The sequence below is a fragment of the Falco naumanni genome, chromosome 2 (assembly GCF_017639655.2).
Source record: "Falco naumanni isolate bFalNau1 chromosome 2, bFalNau1.pat, whole genome shotgun sequence".
Taxonomy (NCBI): domain Eukaryota; kingdom Metazoa; phylum Chordata; class Aves; order Falconiformes; family Falconidae; genus Falco; species Falco naumanni.
Genome location: NC_054055.1, coordinates 31,698,791 through 31,723,321, shown reverse-complemented (window position 1 = coordinate 31,723,321; position 24,531 = coordinate 31,698,791). Strand labels below are relative to the sequence as shown.

General features: G+C 46.0%; 1 protein-coding gene across 1 annotated transcript; it reads left to right on the top strand.

Moving 5' to 3' along the window:
- Window positions 1-3,370: 3,370 nt before the first annotated feature.
- Window positions 3,371-16,495, top strand: CDADC1 (cytidine and dCMP deaminase domain containing 1). Its single transcript, XM_040583871.1, is given in 10 exon segments — window positions 3,371-3,406; window positions 3,408-3,453; window positions 6,925-7,019; window positions 8,551-8,728; window positions 9,543-10,121; window positions 12,156-12,205; window positions 13,276-13,445; window positions 13,967-14,156; window positions 14,812-14,872; window positions 16,115-16,495. Coding segments are annotated over 10 exon segments (1,479 nt in total). The 3' UTR covers window positions 16,189-16,495.
- Window positions 16,496-24,531: the final 8,036 nt, after the last annotated feature.

The following is a 24,531-nucleotide window of genomic DNA, read 5'->3' as shown; positions in this document are numbered from 1 at the left end:
GTAGTGTAGGAAACCATGTTTCAGGATCTAAAACCTGTAGAGCTCAGCTGCAGAAAGGCACTGCAAAGCCAGTCACTGCGACACAGGAATAAGTCATCTTATCAAATCATGGAAGAGGTGATGATGAGGAATGAGAGTCTCAGTCCACAGACACCATCAAATGGAGGGTGTAAAAATATACTGATGGTGATACAAGAAGCACCAGAAAAGCCCAGCAAGGCAGCTCAGTAATTTCTCAGTAAACACTCTTATATTGAATGGCTATTCAATTATTAAGCTCATCAGCAAAGACAATCACGCAGCTTCACAGCACTGCGGGTATCACAGGGTATCTTCACAAAGAGAAACATATCAGAAATCTGAGAATGCAGGTGACATGACAATTTGATGTAACAACTTCCAAAGGACATTTTGGCAGAGCGAGCTTTAGGAATGAGCTTTCTGTCATCTACCAGATCAAAATAACATATCAGAGACTACAGCCTTCTGGTGTGCTTAGAATGAGAAATACTAGCAAATGGGTCTGCTAAATAAAGAAAAAGGGGGCCAAGGGAGGGAGGAAAGGGGTGTTAAGCAATCAGTCACTTGAATGAATTGGGTTTGTAAGACAACTGCAGGAACAAACTGCAGCTGTTGAGGAAAGTAGTAGGTTTTTCCAGCAGGCCTGATTCAAGCAGAAGAGGCCCATCCAGAAAGTCTTGCTGGTGACATACTCAAAATGGCAGCTCAGAGGCTAACACACTGGTTAACTGGAAAGGCTCAATTGCCTTGAATTGTGCATAAGAAGGACAGCGAGGCCAAGAGCCCCCTTTCCTCATTACGTTCCTCTACCATCCTCCTCTTCACTGTCATCTTGCCTAAAGCAGCACACTTACTCCCTCAGCAAGGATGCTTTCTGGATGAGGGTTGGTGCCATTCTCCTTTTGAACAGATTTTAGGGAATTACGTCGCCTCTCTTGGTCCTGGAGTGAACGAACGCTCTCCTTAGATGCTGTCATCCACTGCCCTCCAGCTCTTAGCAGAAGGCAAGGAGGATTATAAAGTCCTTTAGTCCCAGTCCACTGAGAGCTTTCAAGTTCAAGACTAAAATTAGATGAAAAGCCAGCATAGGGTGGGACTTGCCTATAAATTGTGCTGCCTTCCCTCTTACAAAGGAGACTCCTGCACAATGAGGTAACTGCAACTCACTGGTGACTGTTGCTGTGAACTCGATTTCCACTTACTTTGGGCTTGCTGACCCCTGAAAACCCCACCTCCATGCCCAGCTGCACATGGAAACACTAGGGCATGCAAGTCAAATACCGTGGCATGAATCAACAAGCTACTGGTGAGAGAAGCTGATTTTCCAGCACAGTGGAAAAAACACCACAAAGTTCAACAGAGCAGAGAGACTTCTTGCAAGTGTTGGTTTGGTTTTGGGATACCGGGGGATGATCATACCGAAAGGTGTTACCCTTTCACTTGCTGCAGGTCTATTTTAACATAAAAGGTCTCTCCTCTGCTTTCAGCAATAGTCCAGACATTTGCGAGATTGGTAAGTGCAAATACACACATCATTTTGTAGTCTTTCATAAAGACATGGTCTAGAAAGGAATTTTTCTAAATAGGGAAAAAGTTCAACTTAGATAGTGGTAACTTGCACAGCAAAGGAATCCATTTGCATCCATATAGGAAATGAAAGACCCCTCAAAAAGAAACAATTCATAAGCTAATTCATGCTCTCATTCGGTTTCTAGGCTTATATTGACCTTATGCAAGACTCACGAAAGATTCTGTATTGCTTTATGTCACATCCTCAGGAATCTTTTTAGTCACTAGTCCTTTTAGTCTAGATTGTCTCAGACTCGCTTCTGAAACTCCACAAGATGTGATTTTATAGTCACTGGCTCCGAATAATTATTTTGGTGGGTTTTTTTTAAACACGACAGCAGTTTATAGATTTATCTCCAAAAATTTAACCACAGAGAAACTTTTACGTAAATGCATCACATATCTTCCACAAACTATTAGTAGTTTCTTTATAAACGTACACAGTTTTGGGATCAAGTACCTCCCCTTGTAGTAAGTTTCCAGTCTGGAGGTTATTGCATACTACAGCCCCTTTTGTAATCAATAAGATTTATCCAGTTAACTACAAGTCATTCTCTTCACAGAAGAAAAGATATTAAATATGAAGTCAGGGTGTATTCTAATTTAACTTCCATGAACCCGTTAGCCTGTGAACAGAGGCCACCAAATCCCCTCAGACTGGCTCATCTTTCAGGAGCCCAATGCCTTGGTGTCCAGGAGAGAAACATACCCTGAATTACAGGCTCAAATCAAGACAAGAGATTGTTTTTAAAAAACCCACCCAAGACAACAAAGGACACAGAGACAACCAACGAACAAAAAAAGCCCCAAACCTTTTCTGCTTTCATCCAGCCTTGCCCTTGCCATGGGCAGTCAGGGCAGCAATCCCAGAGCCGGTCTTCCCGGGTCCCAGCGTCAATCCATACACGATGAAGAGTTTTGGCCCAGTCGCAGCAGCCACAACACATACACTAAAAGATGAAAACCAGACCGGTTTTCACCTGCACGCTGCCAAGGCCTTGCTCGTTTTCCCACACGGGTGTAACGGGTCTGCCCTGGAAAGACACAGCTGGTACCGACGGCGCGGCCCCGGGCGAGGCCGCTCTTGCTCCGAGCACGCGGGTGGGAGGCTGGGCTGTGCGGGTGGGACAGCTCTCCCGAAGGGCGGCCGCGCCGCAGCCGGGGCCCGCAGGAACACGGCTTTCCACACGCGCGACGGAGGCACTGAGCTGCCAAAACACGCAGCGGGCGCGGGAGATGACGGCAGCCGGCACGAAATCCCCCGCTACGAGCCACCCGCTCAGCAAGCCGCAGGGAGAGGCTGCCCCTGCGCCGAGGGGCCCAGCCGCGGCGTCCCCACCACGGCGCTCCTCGGGTCCCTTCTTGCCCTCGAGCTTGTACTTTCCCCGGGAGGCCACCAAGGGGCGGCTGCGGGGGGGAGCGTGGCGGCGGCTTTCCCCCTCAGCCACACGGCAGCGGGCGGGCGGCCGGCACAGAGGCTCCGCAGACCGGTACCTGCCCGCTGAGGAGAATGGAACGGCGGGCTCTGTGGCACCGTTAAAATCCCGCTACGGAGCACAGGCCCCGCCTCTCGCCAGGAGCCACCGCCCGCCCCGTCACGACAAGCCCCACCCCCCTTCCGCTTCCGCTGCCTATTGGCCGAGGTGCCCGCCCATCAGCGGCAGTTGCCATGCGGACGCCTCCACCGCGGCACCGCCCTGAGGGAGGAGCGGGGCCGCCATGGGGGCGGGTCGGGGGAGGCCGGGGGCACCGGGCGGTACCGGCACCCGCACCGGCACGGATGCACGGCGCAGAGGAAGCGGCGGCGGCGGCGGGGGGGGCCGCGGGTGAGCGCGGCGAGCACGCAGACCGACAGCATGGCCGGTGAGCGCCGCCCCGTGCCCGCCGCGGGGGGCCTGGCTGCGGGGGGGCCGGGCCGGGGCCTGCCCCGGCTGTGAGGGAGCCGCGACCCCGCCGCCCTGGGGAGCGGGCGCTGAGGCGGCGGGGGGGGGAGGGGTCTGGTACGCTGACGGCGTTTCGCGGGTCTCTTCTCGCCCACCGGGTGCTTGGGGGCGTTTAACGAAATGCCCGGAACCGTCCGGTCTGCGCTGCCCGCAGGGCGCTGGCGGGGCTGTGCCCTCCGCGGGCTGTGCCGGCAGCCCCAGCCTTCCCCTCGGCTGCTGCGCCAGGGTGCTGCCCGGCACAGATAACGCGGTACGGTGTGTGCGTGTCCCGGCCCCCCTCCCTCGCTCGCCTGTGCTCTTATTCATAAGGCCTTTTGATAACATACGCTTGTATTTTGCATTCCCCCCACCCTCAAAATTATTTTTTTCCAGTTCTACACCATGTATATTTCACGTGTGTAAAATGTAATGTGCGTAAAAATGCCTGCCTTCTGAGGGGTGTTCTTGTTAACCCCTATAGCAGGGCCCATGTATGAATTTTGTAGACAGCAACTTTCTCTCAGGGCTGGGGATGCCCAGATGAAGCTGATTTTGATGGATTTCACATACCCCGTCGCTGCTGTCCCAGGGGAGTGGTGTGTACAAACTCATTGCCCATGGACGTATATTTACAGCTCTCACACTGAGGACCATGCCAGGGCTGCCAGGTCCCCTTTGATGGGTAAATGGGTTTTGTTTTATCCCAGTTTTTTGAAAATCCTGCTTCCAAGTGAGCCAAGATGAGCTCTGAAAGTGGTTTCTAGTTTCTGTTTCCCAGACAGGGGAGTGACATCACTGATTTCCTCCTCCTGATGGTGTGAAAACAAAGCACAAGTGTTTGTTTCATACTGTCAAGACAACTTCTTACACGCCTTTCAGACTTTGAACTAGGGACTCCTATGCTGCAGCCATGGCATAATCCTGTATCTGAGCCATGTCCGGAGCGTCCTGCTCCTTTTTGCTTGCAGGTGTAGGAGTAGCAGAGTTTCTGACACTGGCCTTCAGAGTGTGCTTCCCTGGAGCATGACTTGCCTCACCAGAGTGAGATCCCTAACCTGGAGGAATAAAATCGTACCTCTGTGTGAGGACTTGATGCACCTGAAAAGAGCGCGCCTTTCATGTGCAGTTTTGCTCTCAGTAGCTAAGAGCCTGATTCCTTTTCTTCCCCAATCTTCTGTAGTTGCTTTAAATTCTGTAAGATGTCTTCTACCTTTTTGCCAGGCCACTTTAATCAGTATTCTCTTAACTCTGTTGAACTTAAGGGAACATTTAAGTACTGAGTCAATGAAGATGTGGATACATAGATAATAGTGACCACAGGTCTCTCCTTTTTCATCATGATATTCTCCTGCTTCTCATTATAAATTCAAGTCAAGTCACAACAGCATTGTGACCGGTACATTCTTCAGTTTGTTTCCCATGTGTTTGACAGGTCACATTCAGATTAGGTCAAAGAAAACAAACAGTAATTAAAACTTGGTTTTGGCGTATTCTGTTTTAAGTATACTTTGTATGCCAAATTGTAATCTATTTTAGAAAACATGACGGTGTATGTGTGCGTTGATATAAATTGCACTGTTTATTTCAGCTTGCCACTTGGGAACTGTACACATGTGTGCTACAACAGGAGTGAACAGGGGCTGTAATGAGAGTGAACTCAAATGCCCATTTAAGAAAACAAATTCTACTTGTTTAGATGTGACTTGTAGACTTCTTTTACAGTTTGTTTTTAGTACAAGTGATAACAGATTCATAGGTGCTGCAAGCATAGCACACATATCTGTGCTAACCATGTATCCCTTGCAGTGCTTGTGCACTGTGGAATTAGCGTAGCTGGGTAGCCTAAGGAGCAGTAGACAGTGTAGCATCAGATGGTGCTGCTGAGATGTCTATAGTTGCTTTCCAAGATCACACATCTGTGTGAAAAAAAGCTGTTAAAATGCTGTCTGAAAATGGTATTCCAGTCATGGATTGCATATGTTTATCTGCTGTCCTAATTGTATGGGTTCACAGACATGTCATTAAACTAACCCTCTCTCGCACCGAAGCAATCTTAATAATCTGATTGTATCTCTTCCAAACTGCTGGAACTACTTCAAGAAATGCCTTCCTCTATTCTATTGTTGCCTTTGCCTTTTCCTCCTTTGCAAAAACTTTGGCATTTGCGGGAGGGGATAAAAACAGAAATACTATTGTCAGGTGGCACATGAGACCTGCAGAGGAGTATATCTTCATTGCAGCTCTCTGTAAGCACCCCTGAAATAGGGACTGGAGCTTCTTCGAAGACTTAATTAACTTCATGCCAAGTGTGAAGTGCGCCAGCTTTACATCTGGAATGGTGCAAGCATTAGTGAGCAATGCAGTACTTCCTCCTTTTTCATTTGTGGGGCACTCATGCATGCGGAGCGCTGGCCCTCACAGGACAATGTTCAGATTTTGAGTAGAACCACCAGCACAAGGTGGTGATCCGAGAAGCGATTCCTTGCTACCTCTTTGGTTATTCAGTCAGAAGTGACAGCCTGAGCAATAGGCTTACACTTTTGTAAAAATCTAACCAAAAGTTAAGCAAACTGTAAAAATCCAGAAGTAGGTTTCTCTGGAACTGATGTAACCAGAAGGTTTCACAACAGCTCATCCACTCTTGCTGTGGTTGTCAGTGATCCAGTGTAGGGGGACGAAGACAGTTTGATGTTGGTGTGCAGCTGTGGCCTTGCTTTGACGATGTGCAGCTGTGATCCTGCAGCAAAGTGGTCAGATAAAAACTTAGATGAAGCAGAGAAAAAGAGGAGAGGCTGGCTGGAAGAAGAGCACAGGATGAAGAGAGAACATGGACACAGCGAAGAATAGCCTGTGGGGTGGCAGTAGCTGGTCGCATGGACAAGTAGAGTTTGACCAATGGTAAAGCTTTTGACCACGCATGTACAGAGTGTAAACTTATGGAAGCTGTGGCTAGCTAATATCACCATCCTTACAAAGTCCATGCTATCATACGCCACAATCCAGTGATCATGATGTGTGCCTAGGTATTTTCTGTGGTAAGCCTGAAGCTGAATCAGAAGCTGTGTTTCAAATTTCTGTGAATCATTTAAGCACATTAAGTTATGTGGGATCCAATCTGTGATTTCTGCTCTTCACCTCTGAGTAGAATTTACTCACTGAATTTCAGTGAAAGTTGCACCATTTTCTCTCATTGCACAAATCTGATCTCTGCATCCAGATGTAAGCATTCTGAGTTGACAGCTGCTGCCCTGAAGAGGATAGTGTGGATTTAGCTGCGATAATAGCAGAAGTGGTTGATGAACTAGCTTCTTAGCAGCTGTGGTGTAGAAGACTTCAAAAATATTGTTCAACAATGTGGGGCTTCTTTATAAATATTCTTTAATAAATACTTCTCTTTTTCTTCTGATGACAGGACAAATGCCAAGACTTTCTAAGGTCAATCTTTTTACTTTGTTCAGTCTCTGGATGGAGCTCTTTCCCTCGGCTGAGCAACAGAAAAAATCACAGGTAATATGTCCATGCATACTGTTAATTGGTCTTTCTGAACAGCTCCTGCAGTGAATTTAATCTAACTGCTCTTTACACAACAGATAGTCTAGAGGAGGTGGGGGGGAAGAAAAAAGCTGGTAAACCTTTTTCAAATATTTCTTACAAGTAGAAAAAAAAATCCGCTGGTGAGAGAAAAATAGTTAAATAGATCTGAAAAACTTTGAAAGGCAAGGTACACCCTCAACAGGTGAAGCAAACACTGAAAAATGGTGGGTATTTTGAAGAGCATAACAAAGAAGGCATGGTGTATACCATGCATTTCTTAGTATATACTAATTGTAACTTTAAAATTAGCGCGGTTGATGGTGTAGCAATATTCTTTTACAATTACAATGGTCATGATTGCAGACAAGTTCTTTTTTATCGTGGAGGTGCACAGAACTACTTGAAATGTTTGCTGATCAAGAATTTGTAGATAACTTTAGTGACAATGAAAAGAAACCGGTCTTGAGAATGGGTCTTCTAAATAGTGGCCAGTTACACTTCAAAGTAGAGGGGTATTTTCAGAGTGTCCTGGAACAGGGTGTTTCTTTTTGTGATCAGAGTTCTTATTGTGCTCTTTAAAATTGTTATTACACTTCGTGCAGAGCATACCCATCTGCTAAGATCCATAGCACATGTATCAGCCAGGACAAGAAAAGATAGGAAAATAGTGTGAGTGACAATTAGGCCTGATTTTCAGAGCTTGGTATGTCCCAGACTAGATCTGAAAGAGGGACAGATGAGCAATACCATATAAACTTCAAAAGCAGTTTCAAATTCAGTAATTCAGTTAGAAATGGCACTTGGGTTACATGTAAGGCTTTAGTACAGCCTAATTTCTGTAACCGCAAAGAAATTGAGCAATTTACAGATCTAAGGCAACAGTATTCTGGTAGCAGCTGGATCACATAATGAGATCTGTTCCACTGGCTTCATCAAACTAGCTTGTATCCAGTTTCCTCACAATACATGGGAATCCAGATGTAAGAGGTCGTCTGCAGTACGCAGACTTTTTCCATGGAAGATTCTTTAGAACCAGGATTCATTTCTATAAGTAAAGAGACAGAAATAAAGCTAGAGAAGCTATTGGCTGCCAGGATGGTCAAGCTTGAGACAGAAATTAAACTCATAAGCATTTCCAGATGCTGGATGATCCAGAGGCGTTTTCAGCTGTAACTGACAGAATTTTCTACACTGCTTCTGGGTTTTGTTACGGGCAAAGCAATGACCAGAAAAATCAGGAATTTGCAACAAGTCCCTGTTTGAAGTTTGGTTGGGCACAGCACTCTGTTATTAGCAGGCATGTAGAAACCATGTAAAAAAGAAATAACTGCTTAGGGGAAGTATAACAGAGATTGTTTAAAGATTCATATTGCAATTTGTATTGAAGAGCTATATGCTGTGATCCTAGTTGATTACTGTTACCCAAGGAAGAGGCGTAACATCTCAACGGACTTGATGTTGAAAAAAAGTAAAATAATAATAATAGTAACACATTTTTCTATAGGTGAAGAAGAGTGGTCTAGTTGTGGTGAAAAACATGAAGATTATTGGTCTTCATTGTTCCAGTACAGACTTACATGCTGGCCAAATTGCACTCATAAAACATGGATCAAGACTTAAAAACTGTGACCTTTATTTTTCCAGAAAACCATGTTCAACTTGTTTAAAAATGATTGTAAACGGTAAGCAATGACTGTAGTAGGGTAGGAAAAAGAGTTATGCTTGTGATTGGGGGTATCAGAAAGCCTGTTTTCTCTTTGGGCTGTCTCAGTTGTGAATGCCAATCCCTAACTTGCGTAGCCTGCACTGATATTTTCCACAAGGCTGAAAATAATACTGAATGTACATTTCCTGGACCTGATGATCAAGAAACTAGGGTTTACTACTGAGACCTTATCTCTCTGTGCAACTGTTCTTATTGGTGGTACTTGTCTCTGGGTTGGGATGCACTGCTGAGATTCTGACATGCCTGTTGCACCTTTCCAGAGCAGCCCTATGCCTGATGATGAGGTGTAGATTGCTACATTTTTCCTTGCCCCACCATTGCTAGTTAGTGGCACCAGAGGAAGTGTGTGTACTTTAGGGTTTCCTTTTCCCAAGCAAAATGAAGACAAGTCAGATTATTCTTTTCCTGACATGGCATCTGCTGGTACAGCCCTTATGCAAGTACTGATTTTTAATCTCAGCAGCAACTTTTATTAGTGCTAACTTTTCTACGTGGTGTTAATGTATCTGTTGTAGGTAAGACACAACATTAGGTTGTGACAAAGATTTTAGAACTTGGAAAACTCCAATGTTTGTCTGTAGTCTGATTATCAAATCAGATAACCTCTTGGTACTCGTAACAGCTAGCATTTTTGTTGTCCAGGTGCTCCTTAAGCAGTACTCGGTGCCTTAAAGGAGTAAAACCAGGGTTAAGCAATAGTGGGTTGAATATGAGGTTTATGTTCCACTGCACTGGTATGGTTCCTTTTGCTACATTGTCTTCTCTTCCAGCTGGGGTGAACAGGATTTCTTACTGGCCTGCAGATCCTGAAATCAGCTTGCAGAATGATGCATCCAATCCCATGACTACGGATGATGCAAAGCTAGATGCCAAAGCAGTAGAAAGACTGAAGTCAAATAGTCGTGCTCGTGTGTGTGTGTTGCTTCAGCCCTTGGTGTGCTATATGGTGCAATTTGTTGAAGAAACTTCCACGAAGTTTGATTTTATTCAAAAAATAGCAAAATCTCAGACTGACTGTAATATTGACTTTTATACTGCATGTAGACAAGAGAGAATAAAAGAGTATGAAAGTTTATTCCTAATTTCAAATGAGGAAATGCACAAGCAAATACTGATGACAATAGGACTGGAGAACCTCTGTGAAAATCCGTACTTCAGCAACCTTAGGCAAAATATGAAAGATCTTGTCTTGGTCTTGGCGACAGTGGCTGCCAGTGTCCCTGTCTTTGGATGCTTTGGATTTTACAACAGTGAATCGCAACGAACGAATGAAACAGACCATCAGGGTTTGCCCCAAGAAATTGCAAGGCACTGTATGATACAAGCCAGACTACTTGCGTATCGGACAGGTGAGCTGTTACAGTAGTGGAGGAAGAATGTGTCTCATGAGTAAAGCGAGTTCCTGATTTCAGTCTTACTCTTCCAAATACTTTGAGGATGCTGCTGAATTCCATTCCTACATAGTATTGTGTGTGCAAGCTTGCCAAGAGAAAATTAGTGCAGGTATTTTACATACAGTGCTAGCAAAGCCTGTCCTGCCAACATGTCTAACACCTACCTGAACACAGAATACAATGACATTTAAATTCTTCAAGCTGCTCTAAGGCTCTTTTTACTGAGGTTTCACAAGATGCTGCTCTTATCAAATAAATTTCAATATTTCAAGCAGATTATGTACACTTCTTCAGAAAAAAAGCAGTGAAATAGATCCTTTCAGTAGGGCATTAAGTACAGTTATATTCAGTTTCCTAGTACTAATCTTATTAGTCAAAGTGTTAATATATCTGATGGGGTTTTCTTTGCAAAGATGCTGGAGTTTTGATGTACGGGAGTTCAGGATGGAAGGATAGTTACTGACTGTCTTGATGCAGATGACTTCTGTTAGCTGCTTTATTCTGTCTGTGTATCAATGCAGTAGTGTTCCAGAGAACAGACTTATGAAGACTTAAAACTTGGTGGTACTTCTTAGGGATGGTTTTTTCACCTAGATAGGATAGTAGCTTTTTTAAAACACTTGTAAACAAATAAATAGTACACATTTAAAGCTTAAACCAAAAGTAATCCCTCAACCCAAACACACAAATCCAACCTATCAAGTCAGGAGCTTGATACGCCTTTTGACTTACTTTTGACTTTGTTGTTTGAAAAGGTGAACAGTCGTCACATTTTAGAACCTCCTCCCCACCCCACCCCCCTTTTTTTTTTTCTTTGTCAGGTACCTTCCACGAATTTGGTCGCCAAAAGTTGCAGAGGAGATTGTGTTTTTAGAAGTAGTTCAGAAATTTCATGGAACCAGTTGTGAGGTTTTTGTACAACTACAGTTTCACAGAACAAGATAGACTGACCAAACTTGAGTACTTATTTTTGGAGCAGCAAAATTCAGTTTTATCTGTGCTGTTTAGCCTGTACTGAGGCCTGGCTTTTGAGCAAACTCTTATTCCACTTTATTCCTGTAATAAAATTAAAATAAATAACAGCACACACACACACATATATTTACATGCTTTACTTTATTATATGGGTGGATCTAAGAGGAGCAAGATCACAGGATGTTTTCTGTGCTGGCTTAGTATACATCAGTGACTGATAAATATGCAGAACATAAATAAAGCCAGCCCTCATAAAACATATCTTTGGCAGGAAAGACCCTCTTTGAGTGATTGTATATGGTAGTGATACCAGAGATGATGGAAATGGTTAATTGAAACAGCACCTTCTATAATATTAATCGCTGGAAGCCTGAAACATTTTTTTCTCTGTGATATGCTCTAACTGGTCAAGACTCCCGTCAATAGCTACTGGGGAAGATTTCCGAGTTCCATAAAAATCTTCCAGGTCACATAGTGAAAGTTCTGTTCCAGTTTTCCTGTGGTCTTGGCAACAGTGACCCCCCTAAAATCCAATTGTTAACATTTTGTCTCTGACCTAGGTATAAAATACAACTAATTTTGATAGGAATTCAGATCACAGAACCATAAACTTAAACAATTCACTTAAAGAATGGAAGAAATTAAGTAATTAATTAAGCAGTTGATAACGGAGAAGGTTTTTATCAGTTTGTCATCTCACCTCAGCAAACCTGTCCACATATATTCTGGCACACATTTTCTTATCTGATTGCTTCTTATTGGTTGCTTCTTAGCATTTGTGAACAAATGTACGTAGCAAAGTCTTAGACTGGCTGGCCTTGCAGTTAAAGCATACCCAGCTTTTGCAGTGGACTCATACGACTTTGAAGCTGTTAAATCTTTCAGCTTTTCTTTTCTTCTGTCCATGAAGCAACAATTAATGTTATTCATTACTCTAGGATGTCATATGTTAATGTAGAGGTAACTCAGAAGTGCTTCATTTGTTATTTACTGCTAAAATTTTATGTATTTCAGAGGATCATAAAACAGGAGTTGGAGCTATTATTTGGGCAGAAGAAAAATCAGTAAGTATTGAAAAAGTTACTTTTTCTTGGACTCATAATTCATAATTTGTGTCTGCTTTGAGCTTGTTTGCTTTATGTTTATACACGTGCATTTTTCATATGCACACAGAGCACTGTAGAAGTCTTGCACTTCTTATTCTTTAGTTCAATGTTAATGTCTGAGTTCACTATTATGGCTGTCAAGATGAAGGGGGAGTATAAATGTGTTTAGTAACTACCACAGTGTGTCTGTCTAGCTTTTCAGCGTGCCTGCTTCCCTAGTCACTGTCAGTTACTCCAGGTGTCCTGGCCAAAAAGTTTTGCCACAGCTGCTGATCAGGCAGTGTGTGCCTACTGTGTATGGTCCCTCTTTGCAGCTATTTTTTGGAGAGGTCTTCATGCAATCACAAGCTCTTGATGATTTTTATTGCAGCTGAAATGCCATACTGGCTTTAGTAGATGCCTTTTTGGACCAAAGTGATATTTTTCTACAGATATTGTTACTGTGCTTTTTCCCATCCAAACATAAAGTTTTTATTTCTTTATGTCTCTTATTATGCACATTACCAATCCCAGGAAGCCTCATCCTCCATGCAGCTGCAAAGTACTCTTCATTTGTTTTTAGCACTTCAGTCAGCAGCTGCTTATTGCTGTTAGGTTTCTTCTGATTTCAGTTACTGATTGCTACTTGGTCAGCCCACTGGTCACTGGCTCTGTTGAGAGGCAGGTGAAACACAGCCTCTGGCACATCAGAGACTAACCCCAGCTGTCTTTAATTTTGTACATTGCAGAAAGGCTTAAGGACTAAATCCTTAATACTTTTTGTTCTTGCTGTCAGTATTACTTGCTAAAAGGAAAGCTTCTGAAGTCTTGTGGAGCATGTTGTCTGTGGAGTTACAGTTTGCCCATGCGGCTCCTATGGAGGAACTTAGTAGAAAAGCTCCATATAGACGTGGCACGGTTAGCAAGAGCTGAGTTCTAACTGCTGTAACCTGGCACGAACTGATGATGTGAAAGTATACATTGCACAACACTTTGACTTAGTACTCAGTTTAAATGTCCCCAAATTTGATGCTTTCTTACTGTTGCAGAGAAGCTGTGATGGAACAGGAGCAATGTATTTTGTAGGCTGTGGTTATAACGCCTTTCCTGTTGGATCTGAATATGCTGATTTTCCACACATGGATGATAAACAAAAAGATCGGGAAATCAGAAAGTTCAGATACATTATACATGCGGAGCAGAACGCCTTAACATTCAGGTAATGGGTTTATTTTTACTACAGAAAAAGAGTAAGATGGTTCAGAAGCAGTTCCATGACAAATACATGATGTCACTGTGAAGTGTGGAATGCAGTCACGGTCTTGTTTATGCCTATGGTGCATAACCTGGATGTGCATGGACACAGTCAGCTTCCGGGGCTTCTTCAGACTTCATGAGTGAACTTGGGTTTTAAAAATTACTCACTCCAGTGCACACCAGCTATCCTTCAGATACAAGCCACTGCCTCCAATTCCTGCTGGGACCATGCTATAACCTGAAAAATGGAAGTGTAACTTGTTAAATTGTTGAGGCTTCCAATAATGATATGTGCGGAGAGGTGGGATGGGTGTTTTGTTCACAGATAGTAAAATCAAACCAGGTATTGTTGTGTACTAGTGCACTTGGTTAAGAACAAGTTGCTTCTGAGAGTACGTAACACTTTGCTTGCTCTTGTGAGCTATCTAGTTTGTTGGCATTCAAAACTATTAAGATATAATTCTGTTTTCTGACTGCTTGTAGGTGTCGAGAAATAAAACCAGATGAGAGAAGCATGATATTTGTGACAAAATGTCCGTGTGATGAATGTGTCCCATTAATCAAAGGGGCTGGTATCAAGCAGATCTATGCAGGAGATGTTGATGCTGGAAAAAAGAAAGCAGACATTTCCTATATGAAGTTTGGTGAACTTGAGGGTGTAAGCAAATTTACAGTAAGTGTCTAAATATATTATATTCTAAAAACTCTGGGCAGCGTCTGGGGAGGGTGGAGAGAGCAGTCATCTGCAGCCAGCCTAGAGGCTGTGTTTTCTCGTGCTGTTTAGTCAAGTGGAACTGAGAGGTTGCTCTGTCCCCACACTGGGGAGAAGTGCTGTGCCATATGCCATATGATGGGGCCAGGTGTTTCTGTTTTGTGTAATTGCCTTGCAGATTTCTCTCTTAAGTCATTGCTCTTGTTTGAGGTGGTCTCTTCACACTGAAGTTCTCTCCAAGCCTCCCTGTCACAGTATGGCAGCTGACATGGGCGATCACTGTGATTTTGTATGCCCTTTCAGCAGCTCCTGAAAGAGCTGTGGTAGGTTTTGAAGGTGGCCAAGTGCACCTGCACTCAAGGTGCTCACCATGAGAAGCTGCAGCACTGTTGGTTTGAGCAGATTCGTTTCTCATTCTCAAGGGAGTAAATGGCCATGCATCTCTTAACAGCTTTTCATCCTAAAAGCAAGTGTGTCTTGAAGGGAGGGCCCTTCATTTCCTACCTCACCCCTAGTTATGCCTTACAATGAAGGACTGTAGGGTACTTCTTCTTTCTCCTTTTGCTTTCTTCTGTTTTCTGAAATAAGTAAACGTTTTTTTTTCTTCTTTTACCAGTGGCAAATAAATCCATTGCACACTAATGCCCTTGAATTCCATGACCCCACAGACAGGGAAAGTAAGTATTTTTTCATCAATTCATTTTATGAATGAAGTCAGTAAGTGAGATGGTGTTTTAAACAAACCTTAATCCCTCTGGGATTTATTAGTCTTAATTAATCTTGGTTTCAATTAGTTAAATTTTGCTGTGAAAACTTCTCTGAGCTTAGATGAACTAATGGTAAGTTGAAAATGAGCTTGTTTTAACAAATGCTTGGCTTTAGCAGATACATTACAAAACTTAGTAATGCTGTTATCGAGGTCAACAATATCCTGTTTTGCACATAGATTATTTCAGACTATCATGTTTTAAATTTTTTCTATAAAGACTTCTAATATTGTGTTCCATAGTGTCATTCTTTTTCAATAGAAATTGGACACCTCCAACATTTAAATATGTCCTGCAGAATACTTCAGTGCTGCTTTTGTGAAGTAGAATCTATGCCAATGCTTTTCAATCAACATTTATCTTTGTGTGTATATATAGACATACTTAACACAAAGGCCACAAATTCCTTGTCAGCCTGCCCCCCTGTAGCAAGGGAGCTGTTATCTTCTGAAAGCAGAGTTTAGAGGAGTCTTATGTCGAAGCCTTTTTGTGCTACAAAAGTGACCCACCATTGTCATCTACTGTCATCTACCAGTCCTTAAAATGTTTCTCATCCACAGGGGAAGATAATGTGGAAGAAGCAGCTAAATAATTTTTGTGCCTCAAGCATGAAGATACGAAGCATAAAGATAGGGAGTTGGCAGTTACTCAAAGCATAGAGTACCATGAATAGCCACATACTACAAGCTAATTCCTAACATGTACTGAGCTAGATTAGTGAAGTCTCTTTGTTAGCTATTTTCTTACAGACCAGGGGAAAGGAGGGAGGAAAGGGCTCAAAGTTGTGTTTCTGCTGTTAGCAGTCACTGCAGAATGTTAGGGCTTGTTTGTCCTTCTCTCTGCTAATGTTTTTTTGACTGAGCTGTAGAAAGATTGATCCTGGGGTACTTTGTTTGACAACCTTTAACAGGGCTTATTTTTCTAACAATGTTTTCTTCATTGTTGCATTTTCAACCCTGAACTGTTTTAAGGTGCTTGCTTTCTTTAGTGTATTTCTCTTGCTATGATTATTGTGTGTTCCTCTGTAAAAGTAAGAAGACAATCTTCATCCCCCTCCCTGCCCCCAGTGTTACTCCAGTGTGCCTGTATGTGTTGAGTATTTAAGCTATGCTTACTATTGTATTAATGTTTCACACGTATTTTTTTCTTTAGATGGGATCCAGAAAACAAAATCACTAGATGACCAGCCGCACCAAAACAAGAAACTGTGTCTTGGTCACTACTGAATAATTGAGCAGTTCTGCAATCTTGCTCTGTACTTTTTATAATGCAGCCTGTTTGCACTTTCAAATAAGGAAGAGTTTTATTTATTGCTTGGAAAGTAATTTTTAGAATAAGTTTATTTATGATGTCTTTAATGTTTTATGGAATTACCTGAAGGTCTTTTTAATTTAGTTGCTCCTGGCAAAAAAAATGCTGCTTGTATTTTCTGTGAAAGTAACTGGGTGGTTAATCATTGTTAACACATTAAAAAAAAATACTGAGAGTTTATTGCTGGTAGATCAGAATGATAATAAAACGACATCTTTTTTGCTTGTTGTGTGGATTGAGGGAATGGATTTCTAAATTCTGGGATAGCAGAATGCAGAAATAAGCCCTAGTTCTTCAAGTACAATCATCAAGGGAATCTTCTAGGAAATGGTAGATAAATAATCACTAGCAATTATTCCTCTTGATGAAAGTGGCTTCTGCTCCTCAGTCTGTATAAAGGAGACAAAGATACTGGGATGGCAGTCATTGCTAGGTAAGTGATTTGGAAATCAAGCTTGTCTCTCATACGTACCATCTTCCAACCACCATAGCAGCAGAGCTCTTCTGTTTTGTGGCACTTGCATTGCTGCTGTGTGCTTCCTCAAGTGCAGCCCACCTGAATTAATGTAGATGACGACCTTTGCTTTTTCTCAGCTTCTGGATGCAGGCCTGAAAGAATTTGGCTGTATTCATCTCACTGGCACACAGTATGTGAAGATTGCTAGTGTTCTGGTTTTGTTAATACTTCGCTAACAGGCTTCTAGGATTACAGAAGCTAATAAAGTGCCGGATATCCTGTTGTTTCTTTGATAGGATGATCTGTACCAGTGCAATAGCCTGAGTCTCTTCAGGTGCCAGTCTCTTGGATGACTACGTGTGGAATAAGGGTGACATTAAAACAGCCAGTGAAATGGCAGTCTAATATTTTTGCTAGTTTTGAGGGGTGCTGGGTAGATAATAGGTAATCGGAACAGAGAGTTGCACCCAGCAATCTTTTGAGAGATCACTGTCCTTACTCCCATCTGTTTGCTGCTTTGAATATGACCTCTAGCTGTTTGTTTTAGCAGACGATCCAAGACTTTCTGTTCACTCCTCTGCTGAGTGTCAAGTGCAAACACTTTAAACCTTTTTCTGCTGCTGCTGGCAGGATATATAACAGCCTCTTCCCAGTTCTTTCATGCACCTTGTCTTTGCTGCCCTCTTTAAAGTGCTGCAAGGGGAATCGTGTTAGAAGCTGCCGTAGGTTCTGTTTGTTTCTTTTAAAGCTGTGATTGGATAGTGCGCAAAGCATATGTAATGTGGCATTAATTATATGGAGTCCGTTCTCACCCCATTTGGCTACTGGTACTGTGGCTTAAGGTAGTGTTCTTGATGCTTGGAGCTGCAGTGAGGAGCTGTGATTCCCCATGGCTCATAGTGTTAACTTCATTGTTGAGTACCTGGCCTGTAGAACTGGGGAATGCTTATATCCTCTTACTGCCATGAGGATTCAGTCTCACTGGAGCTGCAGAAGCTGCTGTTTCTCTGAGCCTAGTTAGACTGAAGGTTACTCTAGGGCTACTGGTTGAGTTGCAGTGCGTGCAGTTAGCAGCAAAAATCTCATCAGGCAACTGGCTGACCTCCTGCACCACTGCTGTCTTGCTAAGCAGGATGCATATGGCCTCATTTCCCGGGACCAGGACCCAGCGAAGGAGAAAAATCTGACCCTGTTTGTCAGCTAAAGGAAGGATGGTGAAATCCATTTGTGCATCACACCTTAAAAGAGTGTTTTTTCACAGTAGCTCAAGAGGCAATTGCTGAACTGCCACTTCACCAGGTCTTGTAATCTCATGCGGAGGAACCTGGATCCTGAATTTAGGACCAGCAGATCCATCTGCAAGAGCTCTGTGCCTCACCTGTCAGATTCAGAGTCCAGGGCCTGGGGATTAAGTTACTTGTCTGCATGGTGAACAACCATCAGAAAGACAGTTTTTTCCTCTCATCAAGGATGATACAGTTTCATTGTTTGTAACTTCCATATGAGGTTAACATCAAAAGTTGGTGTTTCATAAGAAAGATTATAATCTGGTTTTAAGTCATAAATGTTTTACTTTGACATATTTCCTCCCCCGCTTCTTTTAAGCATCTTGTGTTAGAGTAATTACTCTTGGCTTTTTTTACTGATCAGAAGGACACTGGATTACGGTAAAAAGTCCACCCCACTCCACCCACTGAAACCTTCTTGTTTCCATAATTCATAGGCAATGCTCTTTCACTTGAGGTAGAAGCAGGAGAAAAAAAAAAGGGGCAAGTTTAAGGCCACTTCAAGTTTTATACTGATCAGTCAGCTGGTATCAAAATCAGTAAAGAAGCCTGTTTATTTATAGGAACAGCTGAAATTGAAAAGTCCCTGAAACATCATAGGTGGCCTGGGTACATGGAGAAGTAAATCAAGATACAAATCAAATGTCACACATATTAAATAACAACACTGCAGTGAATGCTGCTGGTAGCCTGTACTTCATGAGGAGTTAAGGCTCTACCTTTACCTTTTAGCTTTTCTGAAAAGAGGATTTTTGTAGAAAATTTCCATCAAAACTGGAATTGCTTGTAAGGCTGAAGGCTTGGAAGTCTGGCTTTATTTCTGTCTTGTCATATTTCTACAGATTCCTCCAGAGGCTCACAAATTTCTGTAGGCTGTGATTATCAGTATAACCCTACTTCTTTAATTCTTACTGGGATTACCAAGCAGGGTCTTTATGCTGGCCAACAGGAACAATGTGAATGGGGTTTCTCTCTCAGCCCATGGACTCTGTAGGTGCTGCTGTGCGTGTCACCTGCATACCAGGGAGAGCCACGGAAGACTGGACATCTGCCGCAGCGCTTGTTTTGCAAATGAACTCTAGGATGTTTGTTTCCTACATAAAAGCTACAGTGTATTTAAAATTTAAAAATGTAAAAGTTCTATATTTTATATATTGTATGAAATTTCCACATGCATTTTATGTCTCTCCCATTCGTTTCAGAGCAGTCATTTTAATTGCAGGTATTAACTATAATAATTTGGCCTCCTGACTGAGAATTACAGAATTTCTCTGTTAATTGTCTGCCTTACAGCAAAACATGTTTTGTGCTAATAAATTAATCTGACAGTAAGTACTGAAGTGTATTTTTAAGTGCTCTGGGTTATTGGAAACATTACAGAGTGCTTTGAAATGCTCACACCCTTTACCGGCCCAGTGCTGTCCTTGCTCCTGCAGTGTCTCCTGTTTGCTGAGCTGCATCGCCTCCCTCTGCTGTGCCTGAAGAATTTGTCTCAACATAAAACTGCTTCCTGCCAGCCCGGGGGAAGGGCTGGGATCCCCTCCCTCAGCCCTGCCAGCATTAATGAGCATTAATTCCCTCTTCCTCTGGAGAGTAAGCACTGCCTTGGGGAACATTGCATGAGCTACCACCTCCACAGCCTGTTTCTTGGCTGGAAAGGATAGAAGTGGGCAAAGCTCTGACCACCAGCAGTTAAATTGGTCCCTTCTGCATCTCTTGCCTTGCAGACCTGCATTGCCTGCATGGGCACACGCAGGCATCCTGATCCGTAGTCACTGCAGAGAGGGGTTTGTTGTGGTGATCGGGGCACATGGTTGTCCTGGTCAGCAGTGTGGCTGAAGGGGAGCGAGTCTGTAGCACGAAGCAGGTGATGCTGAAGGCCTGACCCATCAGGAGTGTTGATGGTCCAGCTCTAGCCTAGCTCTAGCCCCGGGCATGGAGACTGAAAGCCTGTTAGCCAGAGGAGTGCATCAGGACCGTTTAACTTCATCTGAAAGGAACCCACTCAATGCACTCCAAGACTAGCTCATGCCACGGAGCCACACACAGTAAATGGGGACAGATGGGAGACGCATTTCAGAGCACTCTTGAACTGAAATGTCATTGTAGTCACACAAGTGGAATATAGTCAGCCAGGCTGGCAATAGGACAGGCTTCCCAGAGCCATGCTTCGTGTGGGGACTACTCTGAAAAGCTTTGCAGTCCTCTAAATAGATTTTTTTGTTTCAGCCATTCTGCCTGCAAACCACCTTCAAAAACCTGTTTGGCTTTATTTTGTTAGCTCCGGTAAGCAACACTGCTTGGAGACTAGAAAAGCAAAGGTGCGTGCCATTTTCTAATAGATACACATTACTGTTGCATTGGGTTTGCCTAGCAAAGGTTTTGGTGGCAGGAGGTTACAGGGATGGCTTCTGTGAGAAGATGCCAGAAGCTTCCCCCTTGTTCAACAGAGCCAGTGCCAGCCGGCTCCGAGATGGACCCACTGCTGGCCGAGGCTGAGACTGTTAGCAATGGTGGTATCACCTCTGGGACAACATATTTTAGAAGGGGGGAAAAAACCTGTGCAACAGCCTGCAGCTGGAGAGAGGAGTGAGAGCAGGTGAGAGCAACCGCCCCGCAGCCGCCACGGCAGCGCAGGAGGGGCAGGGGGCTCCAGGCCCGGAGCAGAGGTTCCCCCCAGCCCGCGGTGAAGCCCACGCTGAGGCAGGCTGTCCCCCTCAGCCCGGGGAGGCCCACGGAGGAGCAGATCCCCACCGGCAGCCCCTGGAGGCCCCACGCCGGAGCAGGTGGGTGCCCGAGGGAGGCTGTGACCCGTGGGCAGCCCACGCCGGAGCAGCTCCTGGCAGGGCCTGTGGCCCCGCGGGGAGAGGAGCCCGGGCTGGGGCAGGTTTGCTGGCGGGGCTGGGGACCCCGGGGGGACCCGGGCTGGAGCCGGCTGTGCCTGAAGGACGGCACCCGTGGGGGGACCCGGCTGGGGCAGGGGAGGGCTGTGAGGAGCCGCCCCTGAGGGGAAGGAGCGGCAGAGGCAGCGTGTGAGGGACTGACCCCAGCCACATGCCCGGCCCCGGCGCTGCTGGGAGCGGGGAGAGAGAGCGAGAGCGGGAGAGGAGTTGGGCCCGGGGACAAGGGAGGGGTGGGGGGAAGAAGGTGTTTTTAAGATTTGATTTCTCATTACCTTACTCCAATTTGATTGGCAATAAATTAAACTAATTTTCCTCAAGTTGACTCTGTTTTGCCTGTGATGGTAACTCTGAGTGATCTCCCTGCCCTTACCTGGACCCAGGAGCCTTTTGTCACACTGTTCTCCCCTGCCAGCTGAGGAGGGCAGTGACAGAGCACTTGGTGAGCACCTGGCGTCCTGCCAGGCTCAACCCACCACGGCTGTGTCGTTGACGGTGACAGTGCCACACATGCAGAGCTGAACTCCATCCCGCACAGAAAGGCGACTGCAGAGAGCTGTTGTCAAACACTTGCTCACCTTCCTCGAGATCCTCCCCTCCCCCCAGCCCTGCACACCGTGTCACCTGCTGGCATGGCACGCGAACGCAGGCAACACCTGGTCCTAACCATTCCCACATGTGCTGTCCATTTGTTTTGCAAATTTCTTCCCTCTTTGAAGGGGAAAGGGGCTGCCAGCAGAGGACATCTGCCACCGGAGCCCACCTCCTCCTGGCAATGAGAGGGATACACGCGGGGCCAAGAGCAGGGGTCCTTACCTTTGCCACACGCCAAATGTGTCTCTTTGGGACTGGGACGGACCGATGTGGCGCGCAGGGCTGGCCGCTGTCAGGCTCACCCTGCAGCCCCGGGTGAGGCGGTGAGGAGGGGCTGCTGTGCTGGTCCCGGGGCTGGCTTGGCCAGCCCGAGCCGGAGATGGCTCCTCAGGTCGGTCCCTTGGCTCCGAACCGGGGCCATCTCGCCTCAGTCGCGGCAGGAGGAGCTCCTCCCCCTGGGCGGCGGCAGGGCGCGGCGCGGCCGCCAGGGGGCGCTGTGGTGAGGGGAATGCCGCGGCCAGCCCTGTCGCGGGGAGGCAGCGCGCCCGGCTCGGCTCGGCTCGGCACGGCTCGGCACGGCTCGGCTCGGCACGGCACGGCTCGGCCCGGCACGGCACGGCACGGCCCGGCACGGCTCGGCTCGGCCCGGCACGGCACGGCTCGGCCCGGCACGGCACGGCACGGCACGGCTCGGCTCGGCTCGGCACGGCACGGCACGGCGGCGCTCCCCTGCCGCGGCGGCCCTGTGTTGTACCGCCCGTACTGCAGCCAGCACCCAGGGACCCCTGCTGCCGCGGCCAGCAGAAGGCAGGGCCGTGCTATAAATGCCAGAACTCCCGCGGGGCTGGAAGCGGGCCGGCAGGCGGGGGGGGGGGGGGGGGGGGGGAGCTGTGGCTGGCGCGGCTTCGCCCCGGGCGAGGCCCAGCATGGCCCAAGGTGGCGTTTTCCCTGCGGTGCTTTTGCACTGTGCCATTTATCTTCTGCACTCCCAGCGTATCAGCTGTCTGTACCTGAAACGTTCCACCTCACATTTCCGAGGAGTCAGGCCCTGCCTGAGCGCTGGCTGCCTTCCCGCCTTCACATCTTCCTGCCTTCCCGCCTTCACATCTTCCTACCTTCCCGCCTTCCCGCCTTCATATCTTCCCGCCTTCACATCTTCCCACCTTCCCGCCTTCCTGCCTTCACATCTTCCCGCCTTCCCGCCTTCCCACGTTCCTGCCTTCACATCTTCCCGCCTTCCCACTGGTTGCCTTCCCACCTTCCCACCATCCCGCCTTCCCACCTTCCCACAGCCACGGTGGGTCTGTGCCAGCTCCGATGGCCACGGCCCGGCTGCAAGGTGTTAACCACTGGCACCAGAGAGGTGCAGTAGCAACCACAAAGCCTTCGCAGTCTGCCTGTGTTTCTTCTTTTTCGCCTTCACTGCTCAGCTATCTTTACTTTGGCCCTGGTGAGGTCACCTCACTGCTTTGCCAGTGGATTTTCCCCCAGGGCAGCTAAATTTCTAACTTGGAGGAAAAATAAGGGGTTGAAGAAGCCCGAGGAAGCCATAAAGAATTTGAACAATAACTGTAGCAAAAGCCAGGCCTTAGGGACATGTCATGCAAATACCAGCATAGCCACATTTCCCCTCCCCACCTCCCCAATGTCCTTTCAGAAATGCCTGAAAGATGTATGTAAGACAGTATGAATGCCAGTACATTCACCTGCAGTTATTCTTTCATTCCCATTGTGGGGCAAGACAGATTTAGCTAGAGACAATGAAACAGAGGAGTTTAGCTGCATGGCTAGAAGTGGTATTTATTAGCAGGAGAGCTGGATCTTTTGTTGGAATGAACATATGTCTCTCCTCCCCCTTTGCAATGCCTGCCATCCCCTGGGACACACCACTTTCCTGGCTGCTAGTAGGCCTGTCCCCGGTGTTGCTTTCCTTTGAGCCTTTGACAGGAAGCATGAGCCATTGCTCTCAGCCCACAGCAAGAACCTGCCCTGTCCCATGAGCTAATTGTGGCTCTGCCCTTGACAATCCTTAGGGCACAAGGCGAGTCCATCTATGAAGATCATTTTTCCCCCACACCCAGTTTTAAAACGGGGAGGAGGTGCTTTTCTCCGCTTCCCCCATGGAGTTTGAGCGACTTGCTCCCTGCAGGCTCCTGCTTGTCCTGCACACACAGAGCCCAGCCCGTTGGGCATCTGACCATCTGCCTGAGCAAATGACAGGTTTGTTTGCTCCCTGCTAGCTGCTGCCTGGGTGTGCCGCCCGCTGAAAAGCTAACCCTGACTGTGTGTTTGCATAAACCTCTGAACAGATGCAACCAGCTCTGCTTTGACAGGGGTATTTTTAAATTCACTCCAAACCCTTGTCAAGCCAGCTGTTCTACGAGTGATTTGAAAGGCACTGCCAAAGCTGTGTGTTAGCAGAGGTAAAGTACCCAGCAATTTAGAAAGAAAGGGCCTCTGTTCATAAGAATTGAGCAAGACACTTCATGGCCCCAAAGACATGGTCCTGTCTGCTCTGTGCCCTCAGAAGAAGTAGCTCCATTCATTACCAGACTGGTAGCTCTCCCCAGAAGAACTGCACTGGGGAGTTGGGTGGGTTTTGTTTCTTTAACTACGAGAAGCTGGGCTATGGTGCTATGACTGCACTGGTACCTGTCATGTAGCCAAAAGACTTTGTTCATACCTGTCACCTTGGTGGCCAGGTGCTTGTTGTGTCCAACTACTTGAAAAACTTCAACATGTCGGAGGTGCCTGCTGGCATGCCATGACAGGTAAAACACATAGGTTACCTGTTTGGCCATGGGACAATTCCCAAATCTGCACTTGGAGGAAGGATCTGAAGAAAAGCACACACCATCCCGCTGCCCTGTGAGCATCACTAGCAAGGAGCAAAACAGGCACACCAGTGAAGGGAGAGGTCACGGGACACACACAGGGCCATATCTTACGTGCTGCACTGCAGCAGATACCTGCAGTCTCACAGATGACCAGGGCAGTGCAGTGCTTTCCTGGGGCTAAGGC